The sequence below is a fragment of the Chroicocephalus ridibundus genome, chromosome 12, assembly GCF_963924245.1.
Source record: "Chroicocephalus ridibundus chromosome 12, bChrRid1.1, whole genome shotgun sequence".
NCBI lineage: Eukaryota > Metazoa > Chordata > Aves > Charadriiformes > Laridae > Chroicocephalus > Chroicocephalus ridibundus.
This window is the reverse complement of record NC_086295.1, coordinates 10,245,153-10,262,713: the sequence shown is the minus strand read 5'-3', so window position 1 is coordinate 10,262,713 and position 17,561 is coordinate 10,245,153. Positions and strand designations below refer to the sequence as shown.

The 17,561-nt window shown below is 39.2% G+C and overlaps 2 protein-coding genes across 11 annotated transcripts in view; one reads left to right on the top strand and one right to left on the bottom strand.

The window, feature by feature from the left end:
• The window catches only part of SULF2 (sulfatase 2), a 162,591-nt gene extending 147,439 nt beyond the window's left edge, over positions 1-15,152 (bottom strand). For 3 of the 10 annotated variants that reach the window (XM_063350488.1, XM_063350502.1, XM_063350494.1), the window contains exons 1-2: positions 14,636-14,864; positions 1,898-1,986 (exon numbers count right to left, since the gene is read on the bottom strand). The gene's annotated coding sequence lies outside the window, so the exon portion shown is untranslated. Of the gene's footprint in view, positions 1-1,897; positions 1,987-14,090; positions 14,110-14,309; positions 14,512-14,635; positions 14,865-15,137 lie in introns of those variants that run through there. The other 7 variants (XM_063350489.1, XM_063350497.1, XM_063350495.1 and 4 more) reach the window with 5 other exon arrangements.
• LOC134522568 (proline-rich protein 2-like) lies at positions 1,944-15,230 on the top strand. Its single transcript, XM_063350334.1, has 2 exons — positions 1,944-1,974; positions 14,278-15,230. The coding sequence occupies exons 1-2, from the start codon at positions 1,944-1,946 to the stop codon at positions 15,228-15,230; spliced, it is 984 nt and encodes a 327-aa protein (XP_063206404.1).
• Positions 15,231-17,561: the final 2,331 nt, after the last annotated feature.

The following is a 17,561-nucleotide window of genomic DNA, read 5'->3' as shown; positions in this document are numbered from 1 at the left end:
GCTGATATCCTCCTTCCCATTAACTGGACTTTTTAGCAAACAGCATCACCAAAACACACAGTATTTTTGTCCCCCATGATACTCCAATGCATCTGTGGCAAATAAGGAAACATGATTTGAGGCAGTAGATCCAACATGGGAATGTTCCATTATATCTATGCTAGAGATTTTTCTATGCAAGGGAATTCCTTGTTTCTTGCCTTAAAGCAAAATAGGAATGGCAGGGGACTACAAAAAGCCAAGCATATGGCCTGGAGGTAATTATTTTAGAAGTATTTGAATAATAGAAAACCCAAGAATCAGACCTGTCACTCTTAATTCAGTAACATTCTGCTGCTGGCTCTGAACCCACCCTAACAAATCCAAGTAAAAGTATCAGTGACAGGAAGAAGAGGAAAAAGCCTTGCTGTTCAGCATGAGGCTTAAAACAGTCAGGGCTCAGAAATGACTGCCTTACAGCACAGTAGAAGTAAAGACTTTAGGCAAGGAAAGACCACCCTAGAACTCTAGAGGTTTAGAGTCCCAATTCCTAATGGAATTAGAAACATAGAATCACAAAACTATTAGGGTTGGAAGGGACCCCCAAAGATCATCTAGTTCCAACCCCCCTGCCGTGGGCGGGGACACCTCCCACTAGATCAGGTTGCTGAGAGCCCTATCCAGCCTGGCCTTAAAAACTTCCAGGGATAGGGCTTCCACCACCTCTCTGGGCAACCTGTTCCAGTGTCTCACCACCCTCATGATGAAGAACTTCTTCCTAATATCCAGTCTGAATCATCCCATCTCTATGTATCAAATCATGTTGATACTTGATGGACAGAGGTCATCTTGCCTACAAATCAGACAGCTGACTGTCCAAGTTAAAATATTATCCTCTGCTCATAGATGAAATTAAGAAAACTACCATTATGCTGAATTCTTACAAAGAAATAAACTTCACCAAACACAATCTAGAAACCTTTACTTTCTTTGCCTTTGGTACAGTTGGCTTTGCCTGTGGCAAGAGGTTTTTGGAAGGAGAACAATGCTAAACTACCTGATATTTGACTGAAAACAGAATCAGAGAGCTCCTTGCAAAGAGGGTACTCATGCTTATCCTTCAGGTGCTTGTGTATTTAAGCTCCTTTTCATCCTATATAAGTTAGTGTCTTCTACATTGTAAGATTCGTACCCAGCTGAACTGGAATCTTTCTGTCAAGAGTTCTGCATCCATAGAAGTAGCAGGCTGAAACTCACCAGAGCCTTTAAACGTATATTAAGTTTTCCTGTTAATTAAGGGGTTTCAGGTTTTCTACATTGAAGAATTTATTTTATTAGCACTAAGAAGAAGATATTTTAGTCTCTAGAAGACTAGAACACACTGGAAGATAGCTGATTTTAAGACAATCTCCACAGCTGCACTTTTCCTGAGATGCACGATGTACATGTATTTCCTCATTAAGAATGCACATATTTTTAAATCAGTGCAATGGGTATCAGAATCTCTGAAGTTACCCGGAACTCAGTCCGCCTATACTTCCCCAGAACCATAGCAGACAGAAATGCAGGTTTTAATGCCTTGAGAACAGCCAGAAAGTTTTCCTACAGGTAAACTTGTGAGGCAAAAATGCTTTCAGTGGTAGAGCATTGAATTTATAGCACTGGATTACTTATCTTAACATATAATCATAATTATTCAATGAATGCAAGAGCTTCTGATATCATCTCTTCAAAATTATTTTAAATAAGCCATCAAGTGATAGAAATGCAACAGCTGATTGGGTTTTTTTTTTTGCATTGTGATTATAATGGCTTTTAATGAAGTCAGCCTGCATCCTATCATTATTTCGCAGATACATCTGCAATAACTCACATGTTATAAATACAATGCATTTTGTTATGAAGTGTGAAAACATACCAAAGAAAGGGGGATTAAACACGTTTACTTCAGTGTCCTCGGCACCATGCCATTCTCAGTCTGGGAACATCTGCCAGGTAAGCAGCAACCTAATATAAAAAGACAAAGAATATTCAGAAGAGATCATCATTTTCACGGTTCTTTACCAAGTCATATGAAACTTCTAAAGTCTGAGTACAGAGTTCCCAGTTTTCTTTTGCATACCATCTAAGAGCACCCTCTCAGAACTCTTCTGGAAGCCCTCTCTTCCCCATTCTGCAAAGTCCTTACTTTTGTACAGCAAATTTACTAATTCAGTGTTTTCAAAAGAGTCCAATTCTAAAAGTTAAACAACTGGCTGCTGCAATAACTTCTAAGCAAAATTGCAGATTTTAACAGTTTTAACACAATTTTAACACAAAAGAAATAAGAAACTCAGCAGAGTGACTAGCAACGGTATTTGTAGTCGTCTGCAGTTTGTCACATAATCACAGAATGGTTGAGTTTGGGAGGGTCCTCTGGAGGTCATCTGGTCGAATCCCCCTGCTCAAGCAGGACTATCCCACGCCAGTTTCCCAGGACCCTGTCCAGGTAGCTTTTGAATATCTCCAGGGATGTAAACCCTACAACCTCTCTGGGCAGCTTGGTCCAGTGCTCAGTCACCCTCACAGTAAAGAGCTGTGATCAGCAAAGATCTGCTCAGACAGATCCTCCTGTGTTTCAGTCTGTGCCCATTGCCTCATCTGTCACTGAACACCACTTGAGAAGAGCTTGGCTCTGTCTTCTTTATACGTTCCCTTCATGCATTTATCTAAATTGAAGGCATCCCCCCAGAGCCTTGTCTTCTGTAAGCTGAACAGTCCCATCTCTCTTAGTCTTAAACATCTTACTGGCTACTCAGTGGACTCTCTTCAGTTGGTCCACCTCTCTCTTGTACCAGTGAGCACATAAATGTATGCAGTACTCCAGGTGTAGCCTTACCAGTGCTGAGACGAGGGGAAGGATCAGATCCTTTGACCCACTGGCAACACTCCTCCTAATCCAGCCCAAGACAACATTAGCTGCCTTCACCATAAGGACACGTTACTGGCTCAACTACTGCTCACTCCTTTTTGCTTAGACAAACACAATAATCCACAGCTTCTAGATTTCCTAACTGTAGTCTGCTTTTCAAAGAATGTAGACAAAGACTGACACTAACATCCAAGGCCAATCAAAACATTTACAGTTTCCTTTAGTCAAGAATTGAAAGCACCCTAACCCTAAGAACCAGATCATCCAAGCCAGGGTATGGCTGCCTGAGGTTCCATTTCTGGAAAGTCTCATGCACATTTGTGCCTACCCTGAATACAGCAGCATTCAGTATCCTCAATCTAGAGCCAGTCACAAAAGGAACAGAAACTCTACCCACATTTTAAAATTTTTAGTTTAGTTTCTCTAGCTTAAGAATCAACGTGTTAAATGTGGCTTAGGAATGTTAATGGGTGGCAGTGAAGGTTGATCAACTATGTTTCAATGTTTGAATGGATTTTGAACAATGACAAATATTAAATTATACAGTAACATTAAATCCTAAATATTTATCTACCCCTTCTTACTATTTATCTTGTCTAGTGCCAGTTGTTCTAATTTTTCTAGGTTGTAAATTCATGAACAGTTAAGCTCAGCAAGCATAAAGGCTTATTTCCTTATGTTGATGCTACATCACTCCCCATAAACTTAAAAACCCCACCTTATTGCTTCCTATGTTATATCCTGTTTTTAAACTGTTTTGTATGTTTTACTGACTGTGTATATTTCACCTACTTACTGTAAAGGACAAAAATCTCTGTCAAGAAGTATTTGGTTGTTGGGGTTTTTTTTGTTTTAGTTTTTTTGGGCAGGGGTGGAGTTGGTGGGGTTTTCTGTTGTTGGGGGTTTTCTTGTTGTTATTTTTTAAATGAACTTTACAGGTAAAATGCCCATAAATTCTGGAACTCCCCAACAATATTGTATTTATATGAAAATATTCTGGCATGGCTAGCGAATTGCTTAATGCTTTCAGGGTACTTATTTATTAAGCATACCTCAAAAGACTTGAATAAATAAATACATACCATAACTTAAGAAGGATCACAGACACAGAGCAGAAATTGTCATATTGTATCCTTTCATATAATCTACTTTCAATGTCAAGTTAGGACCAAGGTGGACGGGGTGAGGGTGTAAGAGAAAACAAAAGTGAAAGCCAAAGAGGACATGGCATACAGATGAAACAACCAACTAACTCTAGCATGACAGTGGCAAAATCACAGAAAATGCCAGCCAGCCACCGCAGTAGATTTTTGTTCTAACAAATCAGAGATCCCTTTTGCCTTTCCACAACTCACTCAGTAGCCCTGTCACAGGAAGATTGCTTAACACCCCACATGCAGACAAAACTCCCACTGGGTTTTATGACTGGGTCCTACAAGACAGACCTTAGGTTTCTAAGCATCAGTAGCGCCCAATAAGCATCTTGAACACTCCAGATGCTGTCTCATCATTGCAGATGCAATGAATACACATGTGGAAGACTAATGGAAGTAAAGATATCAACAGGATAACATTGGTGCCTCAGCCTTTGCCCTGAGATCAAAGAGAACAGCAAAATTCAGCGCACAGATGATGAAAGAAACACATGTAATTCTAGCATGATGAAAAGTTACCGAGCATTAAAACTACTGGCTGGCAAGCTGATTTAATGTTGATTCAGAGAAGAATAAAAAGATATTCTCAGCCTGCAATGCAATTGATAGTAGAAAATTTTCCACTTACAGTTTTATATACATACACAGAAAAGGTCAAGTAGAAGTAAGTTTATTTTTTATCCAAGACAAGAAAACTGTCTTTCAACTATTCTCTTTCTAGGTTGTAGCAGATTTCCTCTATACACACACACACACAGAGGTTTTTCTTTAATATTGTTCCAGGGAAAGAGGAATAAAACTTAAAATCCTGCATGAAGATAAATATTTATATATGCTGAGAAGTAGGAATGGTACTAGCACCTCTTTTGTAAAACGTCTCTGCAATTAAGATTTAAGACACCACAATGCTCCTGCTCACCAAATTACCCACAAATATTACTTTCAAGTTTTTACTACTCCTATCGCTATGCTGATTTTGGCCTCAGTTAGTTTTAAACTGACTTTTCCTGATGTTATTAGCAGCCTGAAAATAAGCAAGCACTATAAAACTAACAAATTGAATCTAATCTCAGGTGGTTGTGCCACACTTGTGTCTGCCACCATAGTTGCATTGTTTCCATTCCACATCAGGAACATGCAATCAGAGATACAATCAAATAGAATCCACAGTATAAACATACTCATCCTGGTAGTGAGAAATCAGGGCTAACTGAATTTGGTAAAAACAACAAACCTAAACTAAGCCTTTCATAACTGAAGGAACTTCATTAACACACAGAGTATAATTAATTAAAATATATCACAAGACTCAAAAGAATAGTTATTCAGAGACTTCTGTACAGAAATTTGATTAAGCAGGTAACTGATAAACATCTTGGAATGGATTTCTTTTCAAACTTAACATTCACTACTACAACTCTGCTAAACACTAATGGAAGGATACGGGCTTCTAACAAGTAACCACACTTTCTAAATAACAACGTGGGAAGCATTATATATTTACACCTTAGCAATCCAATCAAGTACAACCTGATCACAGAGGGCTGATTCAAAAAAGAAGGGATCACTGGAGTTCAGCCAGCCTACGCCTTTGCTCCATGGGAGAAAGGAGATTATATATAGAACTCTTCTCTGATGTCTGTCCAACCTGTTCTCACAAGGTTTCATAACTTTACTGGGTACTCTACTCCTGTTCTTTGAAATGCACTGCAGTAGAAGAACAAGTTCACCCCACAAATACATAGTGCATGTTCATACTGCAAGCTATGAAATAGTATAAGCTAATTATAAGACCCTCTGCTCAAGATCACTAGAAACAAGTAACACAGTACACTACCTTGTAATAGGACAGAAGAGAAATCACAGGCTTTCTCAAACTCTTAGGCCTTGAAGAAAGAAGGAATTCTGCTTGGTTTATCATCTAATTCCAGGAACATGGATACTACACATTTCCATCATGTAACAGCATCACCCTTTTGTCCACAGTCTGTGCCAACTGACATAGAAACAGTATTCTCTTGGTCTCAAATCTGGTGGTCACTTTATGCAAAGGCACGGTGTGATCTACCTTTAAAACAAATATCCAAATCCTCTGCCTGCCCTCCAGTGCTCAAGATTTCACCTCCATTAGAGAGTGGTGGAGAGTCCAACAGAAGCAGAGTTACATATCAAAAGGAAAAACAACTAGTCCCAGCACACAAGTAAAAACCACGATGCAAGAAGTTATAAAATAAAAAGCCATCACAAAACACCATCTGCCAACTGGGATAGAATTTTCTTTCAATCTCTCTCAACAAGTTAAAATCCGAATTTATCTCAAAATGTCCCACGCTTTCCCAAAAGCTCACTCTGCTGCAATTTTGCTCCTTGTCTTATCCACAGTATATGCAAAGCTGACCTGTTTTTGGCAATCTTAGAGTCTCTAGATTAAGGAAACCAACTAATTCAGTCTTCCCTTATTGGGGTAATAATTATTTTAGATCATTTTACTCCTTTCCTCTAGACTCCTCCTAGGGAGTTCCTATGTTATGTTTTCAGGACAGATACTTAGGAGGAAAAAATGCTGATATTTGACAGCTACCAACAATATGGGATGAAAACCAGATCTTCAATCCCTAGAAATATAGCCAAAGACTTAAATGACAGAAGTGTTTCATTTCAGGTTGAGCTTTTAAGCATTACTGGTGCCAAGGTGCTCTGTTTGTCTCCTGGTACCAAAATACTATTGGGCACATACGACTCTTCCCTGCACAAAACTTGCCAAATTTCAGGCTCTACTCCCTTTCCCTCTTTGCCCTTTCCACAGTTCAGCAAGCATTTGTTTAAAAATCAAAGCCTTCACTTATTTGAAGCTTCTGCTGTGCTGGAGAACATTTCTTGCTTGAAACATTTGTTTCTGAATCAGACTTACAAAGTTTGTTACACAGTGGTACACCCCAGATGCACCCAAATAACCATGAACCTATCAGATTGTGCTTGGCTATTAGTTATCTTAGCATACATCAAATTACATGCCTTAATAGCTTAGGAATCATATTCTAGAAAAATCAGCAAGAATCCATATTCAAAAACAGAAGTATCAGACATTCTAATCAATGGAATTGACCAGTCCAATTTTGAAAAAAACCTGAATTCTGGTTGTGTGTTGTGTTTTGGTTTTGTTTTTTAATAGATCTTTAACAATCTTACAGGGTTGCTATTTCCAAATCTATCTTTGAGAGGAAGGGAAGAAAGATACTGTTGCTAGCTAATCAAAAGTTAAATCTTTCAGGCATTTTTAAGTTTTTGAAATTTAATAGAACTGTTATTTTAATTGCTTGTAACATCTCCATTCTGGCAAATATTGGCGAAAAACTTTGAAGCCTCTGAAAATTATTTTTTTCATTTTGAAAATGACAATAAACTATCAAGCCTGTCTGGTTCTTTTTAAACTTCAGTGATATTACAGGACAAAAAGCAGGATGAACTCACAGTTTAGTTTTATTGTTTGATAGCACAGCAACTTCAGCTATAACTTTAACGAGATACATAGCAGTGGCTGAAGTACTGTACTCAGTCACACTTCGGAATATTGGTGCGGAAGCTAGAAAATTTACTCATGAATTGCACTAGGTAATAAGCTACTGCAAATGCATCATATTGTTGAAGCTTTTATGTTCTGAAGCTAGTGATGTTAGTATTCTAACCTGACACTACAAATCCTTATACAGATAGAGGCGGAAAGGGTAAGAAAGTCACAAGGATCATCTGAAACTAGATTAATCCCTTCCGTAAAGCGACGTAAATGCAATCATCAGTTAACATGCAAGTTTGTACTACACATAGTCATCTGATGGAAAAGGACCAACTGTGTGCGCACCTACTTTAATCCCTTGCATAACAGCCAATTAAAAAAAGTGACCTAAAGTTGTTAATAAGAAAAACATTCAAAATTATCCAGAAGATTATAGGAGGAGTTCATTAAGGCTACAGTACTTTTCTACAGCGCACTGCTGGAGTACTTGCTTAACAAAACCAGGACAAATCCCAATTCAACAGCAGTGCTTGAAAGAAAGGAAGAGACATCAAGATATGAGTTAAGTATGTAAAATAGCCTCCAGCATTCTTTATGGATGTGAAAAGAATATAATGAATCCTTCATTGCTTAGAGGGGAACATTTTTGTCTTGCCAGAGGACAGATTTCCAAAGAATGATATTTACATTTTCCTACAACCTGTAATTTTCTCATTTATCATTTGTCAGGGTCCAAAGACCTTTTGCTGCACATAGGATGTTTGCATATGTTTAATGATCCTTTTGCCAAACAAATGTCACAGTCTGAATGAGGAAATTAGTTAATATCGCTGATGTTGCTAATTTAACACCATTAATGTCACACTGTGAACAGCTACAGAAACTACAGGGTCTTGTATCATAGCTAAACTCTAGTGGTTGCAAGTCTGTTCTCCAGCAGACAGCACTGAGAGTATAACCCATGCAAATATCACATGCAAGGAAATTCAATAAAATGTTTAAAGATTGCTTTGATTCTGTACTTAGACTACCAGACAAGTGTGACTAAAGACAGATCATTTGATAGAGATTTAGAGGCACTAATTGGAACTCACTTATCTACACTCTTACAGCTGCCTCCACTTTTATCAGCATGCTAGGATTTGGAGCAGTCAGAAAAGAATCCAAGTGGATCACAGAAACCATTGCATCATGGTATTTCTAGATGTACAGCACGATCCAAAGATTTGACCAACAAATTAGATGGCAGAAGACACATTGCAGCATCTTCTTCAGTTGCAACTATGCCTTTTCACCCTTTTCTATGCACAACTAAGTTACATTTTGTGAAGTAATTTGTCTCCGCACATATTATCTATGAAAAAAAGCTTCCTAAGAGCAGAACCATATAATTTTTCTCTAAGTCACTGAAGTCTTCCACACACTTCCTCTGACAAAGAAAAGATGACACAAAGGAACCATATTCTTTAGAAAGTCCTTCAAATGCTGCTGGTACTGGAACATAGTGTAAAATAAAACTTGATGGAGACCAAAAGGTAAATTATTTTAAACAGAATTAATAACACACAAACCCAATTGTGCAAGGAATGTGCCCAAAAATTAGAGTGGGGGAAGGGAAGTGCAAAGCAATTCATTTGCAACAACAGGAGCTGGTAACTTCAGGATCATCAGGCATTTACCAATAACAGATATTTCCCTTAATCTGATTAGTAACAGACACATACCGCACATTTTTAATTTAAAAAACAAGTTGATATTTCTAAACATTAGTCAGCAACATAGCTGGGTTTTTTGGTCGTTCCCTACCCAAAGGTACATGCTATATTTTGGTTGCAAGATCACAGGGATAGTGAAAACTGGTGATAAATTTTACTCACTGTGTGGTACAGTTAGGGGAATAAAAAGAAACAAAACCAAAGACACAAAAAAAAAACCCACAAAGAAATGTTCTAGAACGAAGACATTACTAAGCAGTGATAACCACTCAGAACTTGCCTCAAACTTGTTTGAACTCTTATCTGACCAAGCTGACTGAGTATCTCAAACAGTGCAGAGAATCTGCTTAGATTTCGCTCTGTTTTGCTTACCTAAGTAGACCCGTTATAGCTTTAAATTTTGTACATACAAACCGCAGTGAAATCTCTTAATTCAAACACATCAATATCACAAGCAAGTAACTTGGACAGCTTCTTCAGAACACCTTAAACTGAGGTCCGAGCCAAAGAAAGCAAACAGTCCATTGGGTAACCCATCTAGTTTTGTGATAATCTTTTTCTTATCTTTTTTGTGCTAATCTTTCTTATGCACCTTTCTTTGAGAAAGGCCTGTACCTTTCCCAAAGAAATGAATCTTTAGAAACACTCATATTCCCAACAACTGATGGCCAAGGCACATATCACGTGCCTGGCACAGTAAGATTTGGAAGTCTACAGTATGAAAAGAATGTCAAATCCCAGCATAATGAAAGAAAAATGTTCCTGACACAGCACAATCTAGAAACTGTCTGCACCTTAAGAAGCTCTCAATTTGTTGTGTACACACATAAAATCTCAACTTTCTCAAATACTTTAGATATCTCCTTAGGTCTCTAAGGTAATTTAGAAAAAATTCAGGCAAAAACAAGTTAGAGCAAGAAGAAAGCTGTAAATTTTCAAAGTATGACCATTTCTAAGTTTTACTTTTGTATATCAACCAATACACATTTTTTTCCCAAACCAGTAATAGTATTTCCTGGATCAAGTTCCATAATGTAAACTAGATGTTACCAGACTCATCAGAAGTGATTTTAGGATTAAAGATTTATTCCCCAGATTACCTAAAAACAGAAGAAAGAGGGTACTATACACAACCATGTATTGAAATGCCTATTTAAACACTACTAGGAGAAAAATAAAGATGATGATTCATACTCCTTACAGCAGCCCTCTACAAAGTCACTGGTGGCTGCAGTTACATGACTTATTAGAAGAGCACAAAGATTTTTCTTGCAATTACTGAACAAGACAGATATGGACATTTAATACTACCTTCTTCGCTACTCAAACTTAAATTCAAATGACAAGATCTTGTTGTTATATTTTAAAAAAAGGGAAGATCCATACATTTCATTATTACTTTTGGCATAAGATAATTTCACACCCCAGTTGAAAATTAACACTATTGTAACAATGTAACACAAACTTGTTATAACTTTAACTAAGACAAAAAGGGAGCAGTGGAAAAGGAAGAAAGGAAACTGAACAATAAATCTTTGTGAAGATCAGCTGATGTTAAATCCATCATTTTTCAAGAGTCCTACCAAGCATCTGCTGTAGGAGAAGGATCAGAACTTTAGTTCCTAGGTGTGCGCTGAGCTTTATGGTTTCAGTACTTCATCCTTCCTTAGGATCTGCAACTACCACAACTGCATACTCTTATTCCTTTCACAGTCACAAAAAGAAAATATGTTGGGTTAGGATTCTTATATTAAAGCTATAAAAGCAAAACAACAAAAACCCCCACCTTAAAACACACTTCTGTCTTTTTGACCACTAAATGGCAATAACTCTGGGGTAACGTGCAGGGATAATACTGCAAAGAAGGATGGATAGAGAGCTTCTTATTGTTACCACTTCAACCACAAAGAAGACAGAATCCGGAAGAAAAACATTAAATCTATAAGTAGATCTAAGAAAATCTACACAGCAGGCCAATTGATCAGGATTTGCAATCCCAAAAACCTACAAGAAGTTTTGCTTATTCAGTTTCCAGATTGTAAGTAACATCAGCTTCTGACACATTAAGATCCACAATCTTCCTTTCCCAAATATTACTAGAAAACACAAGTTCTTAAATACACTGAATCCATCTATTAATCCGGGTAGTCATCATCAATGAGTCAGTCACAGAGATGGTCAGAACTGTCAGATCACAGTAGAACCAGTGTTTACACTACTTCCTACTTCCGTGATCAATAATCTCAGCCTTTCACAATGACTGCTGCCTGTCCAAGATCTTCAAATAAGGAGGGCAATTCAACTGCTTTCTTTTTCAGAACTTGAAATAAGGTGCTGCCTGTTTCTAAATGGGATATGTCTTTCTGGAGCAATGAGACTTCATCCAGTATTTATGTTATTTCTTGCGAGGTATTGATATTTACATTTGTTTCCACATCACCACAAAGTTATTACCTTCATTTTAGAATACTATATGCAGATTAGAGACAACTCTGCAGCCTAATAGATATGTTTTATTTTGACACTCTCTTCCAACAATCCATTAAACATGGCTAATTAGTACTAGTGATCACACATCAAAACTTTTATTTTACCACAAACTTACCACTTAAACTCACTGAACTGTGAGCAACTATCCTGATTTTACTGTGCAAGGTGAACTAATGCTAGAAAATATAGACAGAAATACAAAATAACAAACTAAAATCTAGAATAAGCTCATTGTAAGTGAGCACTACATAAAAAGCTCCTACATTGTTCAAAGGGGAGAAAAAATATCACTGCTATAAGACCAGGTTACCGATGTTGATATGCCACTGTATATATTCCCTTATCATCAAATCATCTTTTAGCTACTTCAGTTCACTGTGCATAAGTTTAGATAGCAAAAACATTTGGTGTAGGAACTGTATCTGTGTTATAAAGGTTTCAAGCATAAAATAAAGCGTTGTAAAACTAAATAAAGTCATACCCGCTTTATCAATCTCATTCAGCTTTAGACAGTTTCCTAGATTCTGTTGTTGGATCTTTCACACTAGTTAATTTTCTTCAGTGTCACTCTATTCTGATCACCAAAACAAATTTCCTACCACAGCCAAAGTGCAGAAAGACATTATTTTGAACACTTAAATTGGAAATTTTGTTCACCAGGATCAGGAAATAAGAACACAGATACACATTGCTGTTTTTTTTTTTTTGTTTTTTTTTTTTTTTAACACATGAGTACATACATATATATACACACACACAGAGGTTAGTCTAGGTTAAACTGTCAAACTATTGCATTCACTTAAAAAAAAAAAAAAGCCTTACCCAAGTTTATACACAGCTGTGCTAATACAGAAGACAGAAGTTCACATTTCATTGTGATACAGACCACTGTAGACACTAACATGCAAAGATCACATAAATCTGTGCATGAAGGATCCCAAGGCAGCTGCACAATACATTTCGCATATTACGAGAACACTAGAACTCAAGTACAAGTCCTTATAAGAGGGAAGATAAAAATTTCTGTTTAGTGAAACATTCTTACTGCCTAAGAAACAACACTTCTTTGGACACTGCTTCTTGCTGAAGACCTCAGACCTCTACACTTGCAGCATCTGTATTTGTAGAAAGGCACAGTTATATCTAGCATTGAGACAAGTCCGAAGTCACATTTTTATGGAATTCAGAAATATTGCACATCCTTTCTCCTCCTACAGAGGTCAACCACTAATTAGTTGAAATCCTCCCTTGTCAAACTTGCATTATCATTGCAGAATTTCTCCCATATGCCATTTGGGTCCTCATTCAAACCACAAAACATCTATAATAGAAAAACCCCACCATGCCAGGAACATTGCCTTGAATTCCATGATTTGTGCTGAAGAGACTCCAGAGTTCACCTGAACTCCCTAATACAGATTAAAAATGAAGCTGTAACATTAACACAAATATTTTTAGTATTTTCCTAAACCTCTCTCATATCCCATTTCCCCACCCCCCAAACCCAAGCACAATGGTTAAAATAAAATTGAGAAAGACAGCAGGGGGGTTAGCTTAGTTTCTGAACAGCACACTTAAACTTTCAAGTTTCACTGCTGCAGGACATCATGAGATGCAAGGATCAATCAAATTCCATGAAGAGGATTGATTCAGAGGACTTTCATAATACGTTTAATCAAAACAACATCTTTATATGTGTCACTTTTACTTCCACATCATGAGGAACTCAAGAGAAACACTGAACATTAGCGGGGACAAACTACGGAAGAATATCTTTATGTAAACTCATTAAAGTTATGTTTGGAGAAAGGGAAGGAGAGAGAATTGCTATGCATATAGCTAGTACTAAAACAATTACTCCTGTTGCATCTTTGGAGAACTCTTAATTATACTCTAGTGCCTAAATTCTTAAAGCATGGCCCACCATGCTTTACATCTCTCACATGCATTGAGCTTAACAGCTATAGCACTGCAGATTAATTTTGGAATGCAGCTTACACCTAACCAGTTAAGGGGCTTTTCACAGCTACTATCTGATGGCATAAGAAGACATTCACCGTTAACAGCAGACTTTACTTATTGCCATGGTAAAAGCGAAGAAAAAACATCATATTTTCATGAACAATTTCTGGTTTTAATCTGTTGAATTTAACGTTAGCCACAGAAAAGCAAGGGCATATATGCATTCATTCACACGTTTGCAGGCTGGAGAAGGCAAAAGAGATGACACCGACACTGCACCTCTGCCCGGTTTCACATCCGTACATAAAGCTTTAAAGGAGAACAAAAAAAAAAAAAACCAATAAATAAGCTAATTAGAGACCTACCTACAACTCTACCATGTCTATGCCTGGAGCCTTGCAGCGCTCAACAGCCCGGCACAGGACTAGGAACCAGAAGTTTTTAGCACAGCGCATGTTATTTTCCAGCTCAGCTACTGCCTCACTGCCTGACCTTGGGCAAGTCGCTTCCCCTGCATCTCGGCTCCCCACCTGACGGTCTCCCCCTCCACAGAGCAGCGAGGACGAAAACCGGTAATTACCCACCACAAGCGACGCTGCACTGGCGAGGCTGGAACAGAAGGCGGGGCGCGGGGGGAAACGGGAGTGAGGGTTTCCTCACTTACAGGTGATAGAAGTCTCCTCGACGTTGATTCAGCCTCCCGCCCGGGGGAGGATCTCCCCACACACCTTCCCTGTTTCCCTACTGTACGGGTTAAACCGGAGGAGAAGCCGGCGGCTCCGGCTCGCCCGCCCCAAGCGCCCACAGCAGCCGGGGTAACCGAGCCGAGCCCTCCGGGCCTCCCGCCCCCACAACCACGGCCCTCCCGGCGGCCCCAGCCCGGCTGCGCACGGAGGCGGCGTTTACTTACAGCACCCGCCAGGCAGAAAACTCACAGGTGGCCCAGAGCTGCCGGCGATGAGGGGCTGAGAGGCGACCTCCTCCCCGGCAAGTCGGTTGCCTCAGTACCCGCGCGTGAAAGCGGCAGACTGGAGCGGGGGTGCCGCGCTCCGCTCCCCGCCGCGGGGCCGCGCAGCTCCGGCCGCTGCGGTCGCCCTCCCTGCGTGGGGCCGGCTCCCTCCCGCCCTTCCTCCCGCCCGGCTCGCGCCGCCGGCCAATGCGGGCCGCGGCGAGCGGCCGGCTTTAACCATCTGTTGCGAAGCGCCTCCTCCAAGAGCTGCCGCCTCCCTTGCCGGGGGGCTCCCGCCCAAGCACCCCGCCGAGGAGGTGGGGAGCCGAGAGAAAGATTTAGACCGTTCCCCCCACCTCAGGAGCTCTTTGACCTCCGCGCCCTCAGGGGCCGCGGCCGTTGCTCGCCTCCCCTCCCCCACTCCCCTCAGGATCACCGCCCCCTCAGGGCTGGCGCCCCTCACCTCAGCGCTCTCCTCGCCGCGCCTCTGCCCCTTTCCCTGCGCAGCACCCTCCCTGACGGGTGGGTGCCTTCCCGCAGGCCCCGCCACCGGTGAGGGAAGAAGAGCACGGCTGGGGGTGCCCAGAGAGAGCTGCGGCACCGCCTCAGGCAGGCCCCCATTAGGAGTGCCAGGTGGGGCGGGGAGGGGGGGGAGTGTGTCTGAGTGCGGTGGCGGTGTCAATCCGGGAAAAAGAAGTGCGTGTGGGGTCTAATCCTCCTCAGGGTGGTGGGGATGAAGTCCTGACCTGTTAAAACTTCTGTACTTCCCACTTAATAACCGGGGTTCTCCACGTGGAGTGGCAGGAGGCCGGCGCTGGTATTCCACAGAGAAATGTGCCTCATCCTGCCTCAATGGGCATAAACCAGGGGTAAAATCTGTCTGTGTTTAGACTTCTTAGATATCTCCTGTGGAGAAGCTGTTCCAAAAGAGTCAAATGTGTCTTTCACTAATGGTTTTGAGTTAGGTTTTCATGTTCCTAATTTGAAGGGTTTTCTACATACATAAGGACAGCCTATGGGCAGAGTCCCTTATTTTGGGTCCCTGTCTCCACAGCAGATGATAGTAGTTCAGATATTTGCAGTGCATACAGAAACTTTTCTGAAAACAGAGCCATAGTTCCTGTTTTACTTCTCTTTTTATATTAATAATTTCCTTGTTACAGACCTCCCTGATCATGCTTTTTAATCAGGTCCCTACATAATTAGTTGATTCTCCACAGAAAATCCAGGGAATGAGAAGTTAACTTTATTCCAACAGGTTCCAGGGTAATATTTTTGTGAAGACATGTCAAGAAAATAATGCAAATTCTTTTCAACTTCCAACAACTTAAAGTTAACAAAACAGTCTTGTCATGCGTTCTGTGGAAAGAAGAAAATGTACGTTTGTTGCATGTGTTAACACAAGTTCTAAATGAATTTATGTCATTTTTTGAAACTGTCAGATTCTTATTTCTCACCAGGGCACTATCATTAAATTATAGGTTTAAAAGCAGGAGATGGAACAGATAAGATTTGCAATACTTGCAGGATTTGAGATATATTATTATACAAATTTTAAGGTTATCTTTTCTCATTGTCATGTATGTTATCTGTAGCTGGATATTCCTGTAAATAAATTGATCATAGATCCTTTTATTATTAAAAAAAAATATTTCTGAAAATAAAGTCAACCACCTATATTCCATACCAATGCTGTTATAAAATGGCTTCTAAGTGGTACAATGTGTTGCTTCAAATAGACATTTTCAAAGGCACTAGGAAGGCTTTATCTTTGCATTAAAGGATCACAACACATCTTAGATTTGTCTTATATTACAAAAAACATGTCAAAAATACACAAAATTGAATGATTTGGACTTTTCTTGTGAGACTTAAGGTGGATGAAATTTTGCTCTCATATATGTATATGGAATGCCTATAAATCTGAAGGGAGAATTTGTCATTGCAAAATATTTTTAAAGAATGATTCCTATACAGTTATAATTGCTAGAATGACAAATTAGCTAGTGAATCTTCCATTAATCTTACAAAGCTATTCTCAAGCCTAAATTATTCCCATATACATTCTAATCAAGGCTCATCATAATAATTTTGTGAGATATTGTCTCTAACATCACTACAAGGTTTTCTCTTACTACTCTAAGAATGTTATTATTGAATTTATTAATGCATAGAAATTCCATCTAACATGTTAAACCAATTTTCCTAGGTACCAAATATATGCATAAAAAGATGCTCTTCACTTGAGTACTTTGCATGCCATCATCATGTATAGAAGTCAAACAAAAGATGGTTGGAAACAGAACAATCCACAGGCAACCAAATGGCCTCAGAAACAGTGAAAATATAATAACTTGTTCAGTGGTACAAGAAATTCTGGCAGAATCCAAAAGCATATGCAGGTAAGTGGTGTCTCAGTCCACTGTTGTAATAAACGCTGCTGTTAAATATAAAAAACCCTATGCCTTAAGTCTCAAAAGAATGTTTCTCTAGAAGTCTTACTTCACAAGCAAAATGACTATTGCAAAGGGAGTTGCTTACCTTTTTAAAAAATAGGTATTCTTTTCCTTCGCTCATTACAGTTTTAATTACTTATTTGTATAGATTAAAAAGATGACAAATTCTGCATGCATACATCATCAGTATCGTGTATGTCATGGATGTGATTAGGGCAAGATTCAAACAAACCGGCAACATGCCATCAATTCAGGGATTTTCTTGTATATTTTTACTTGCTACTGTATTGGTATGTGACCTTGGGCAATTTGTTGAGCTTGCCTGTGAATCATTTGTTCATCTGTGAGATCTGGGATAGTCATACTTGGAAAAGTGGCACTTTTTTAGTAATGATATTTTGTGAATTTATTTATCTATAACAAATGAACTA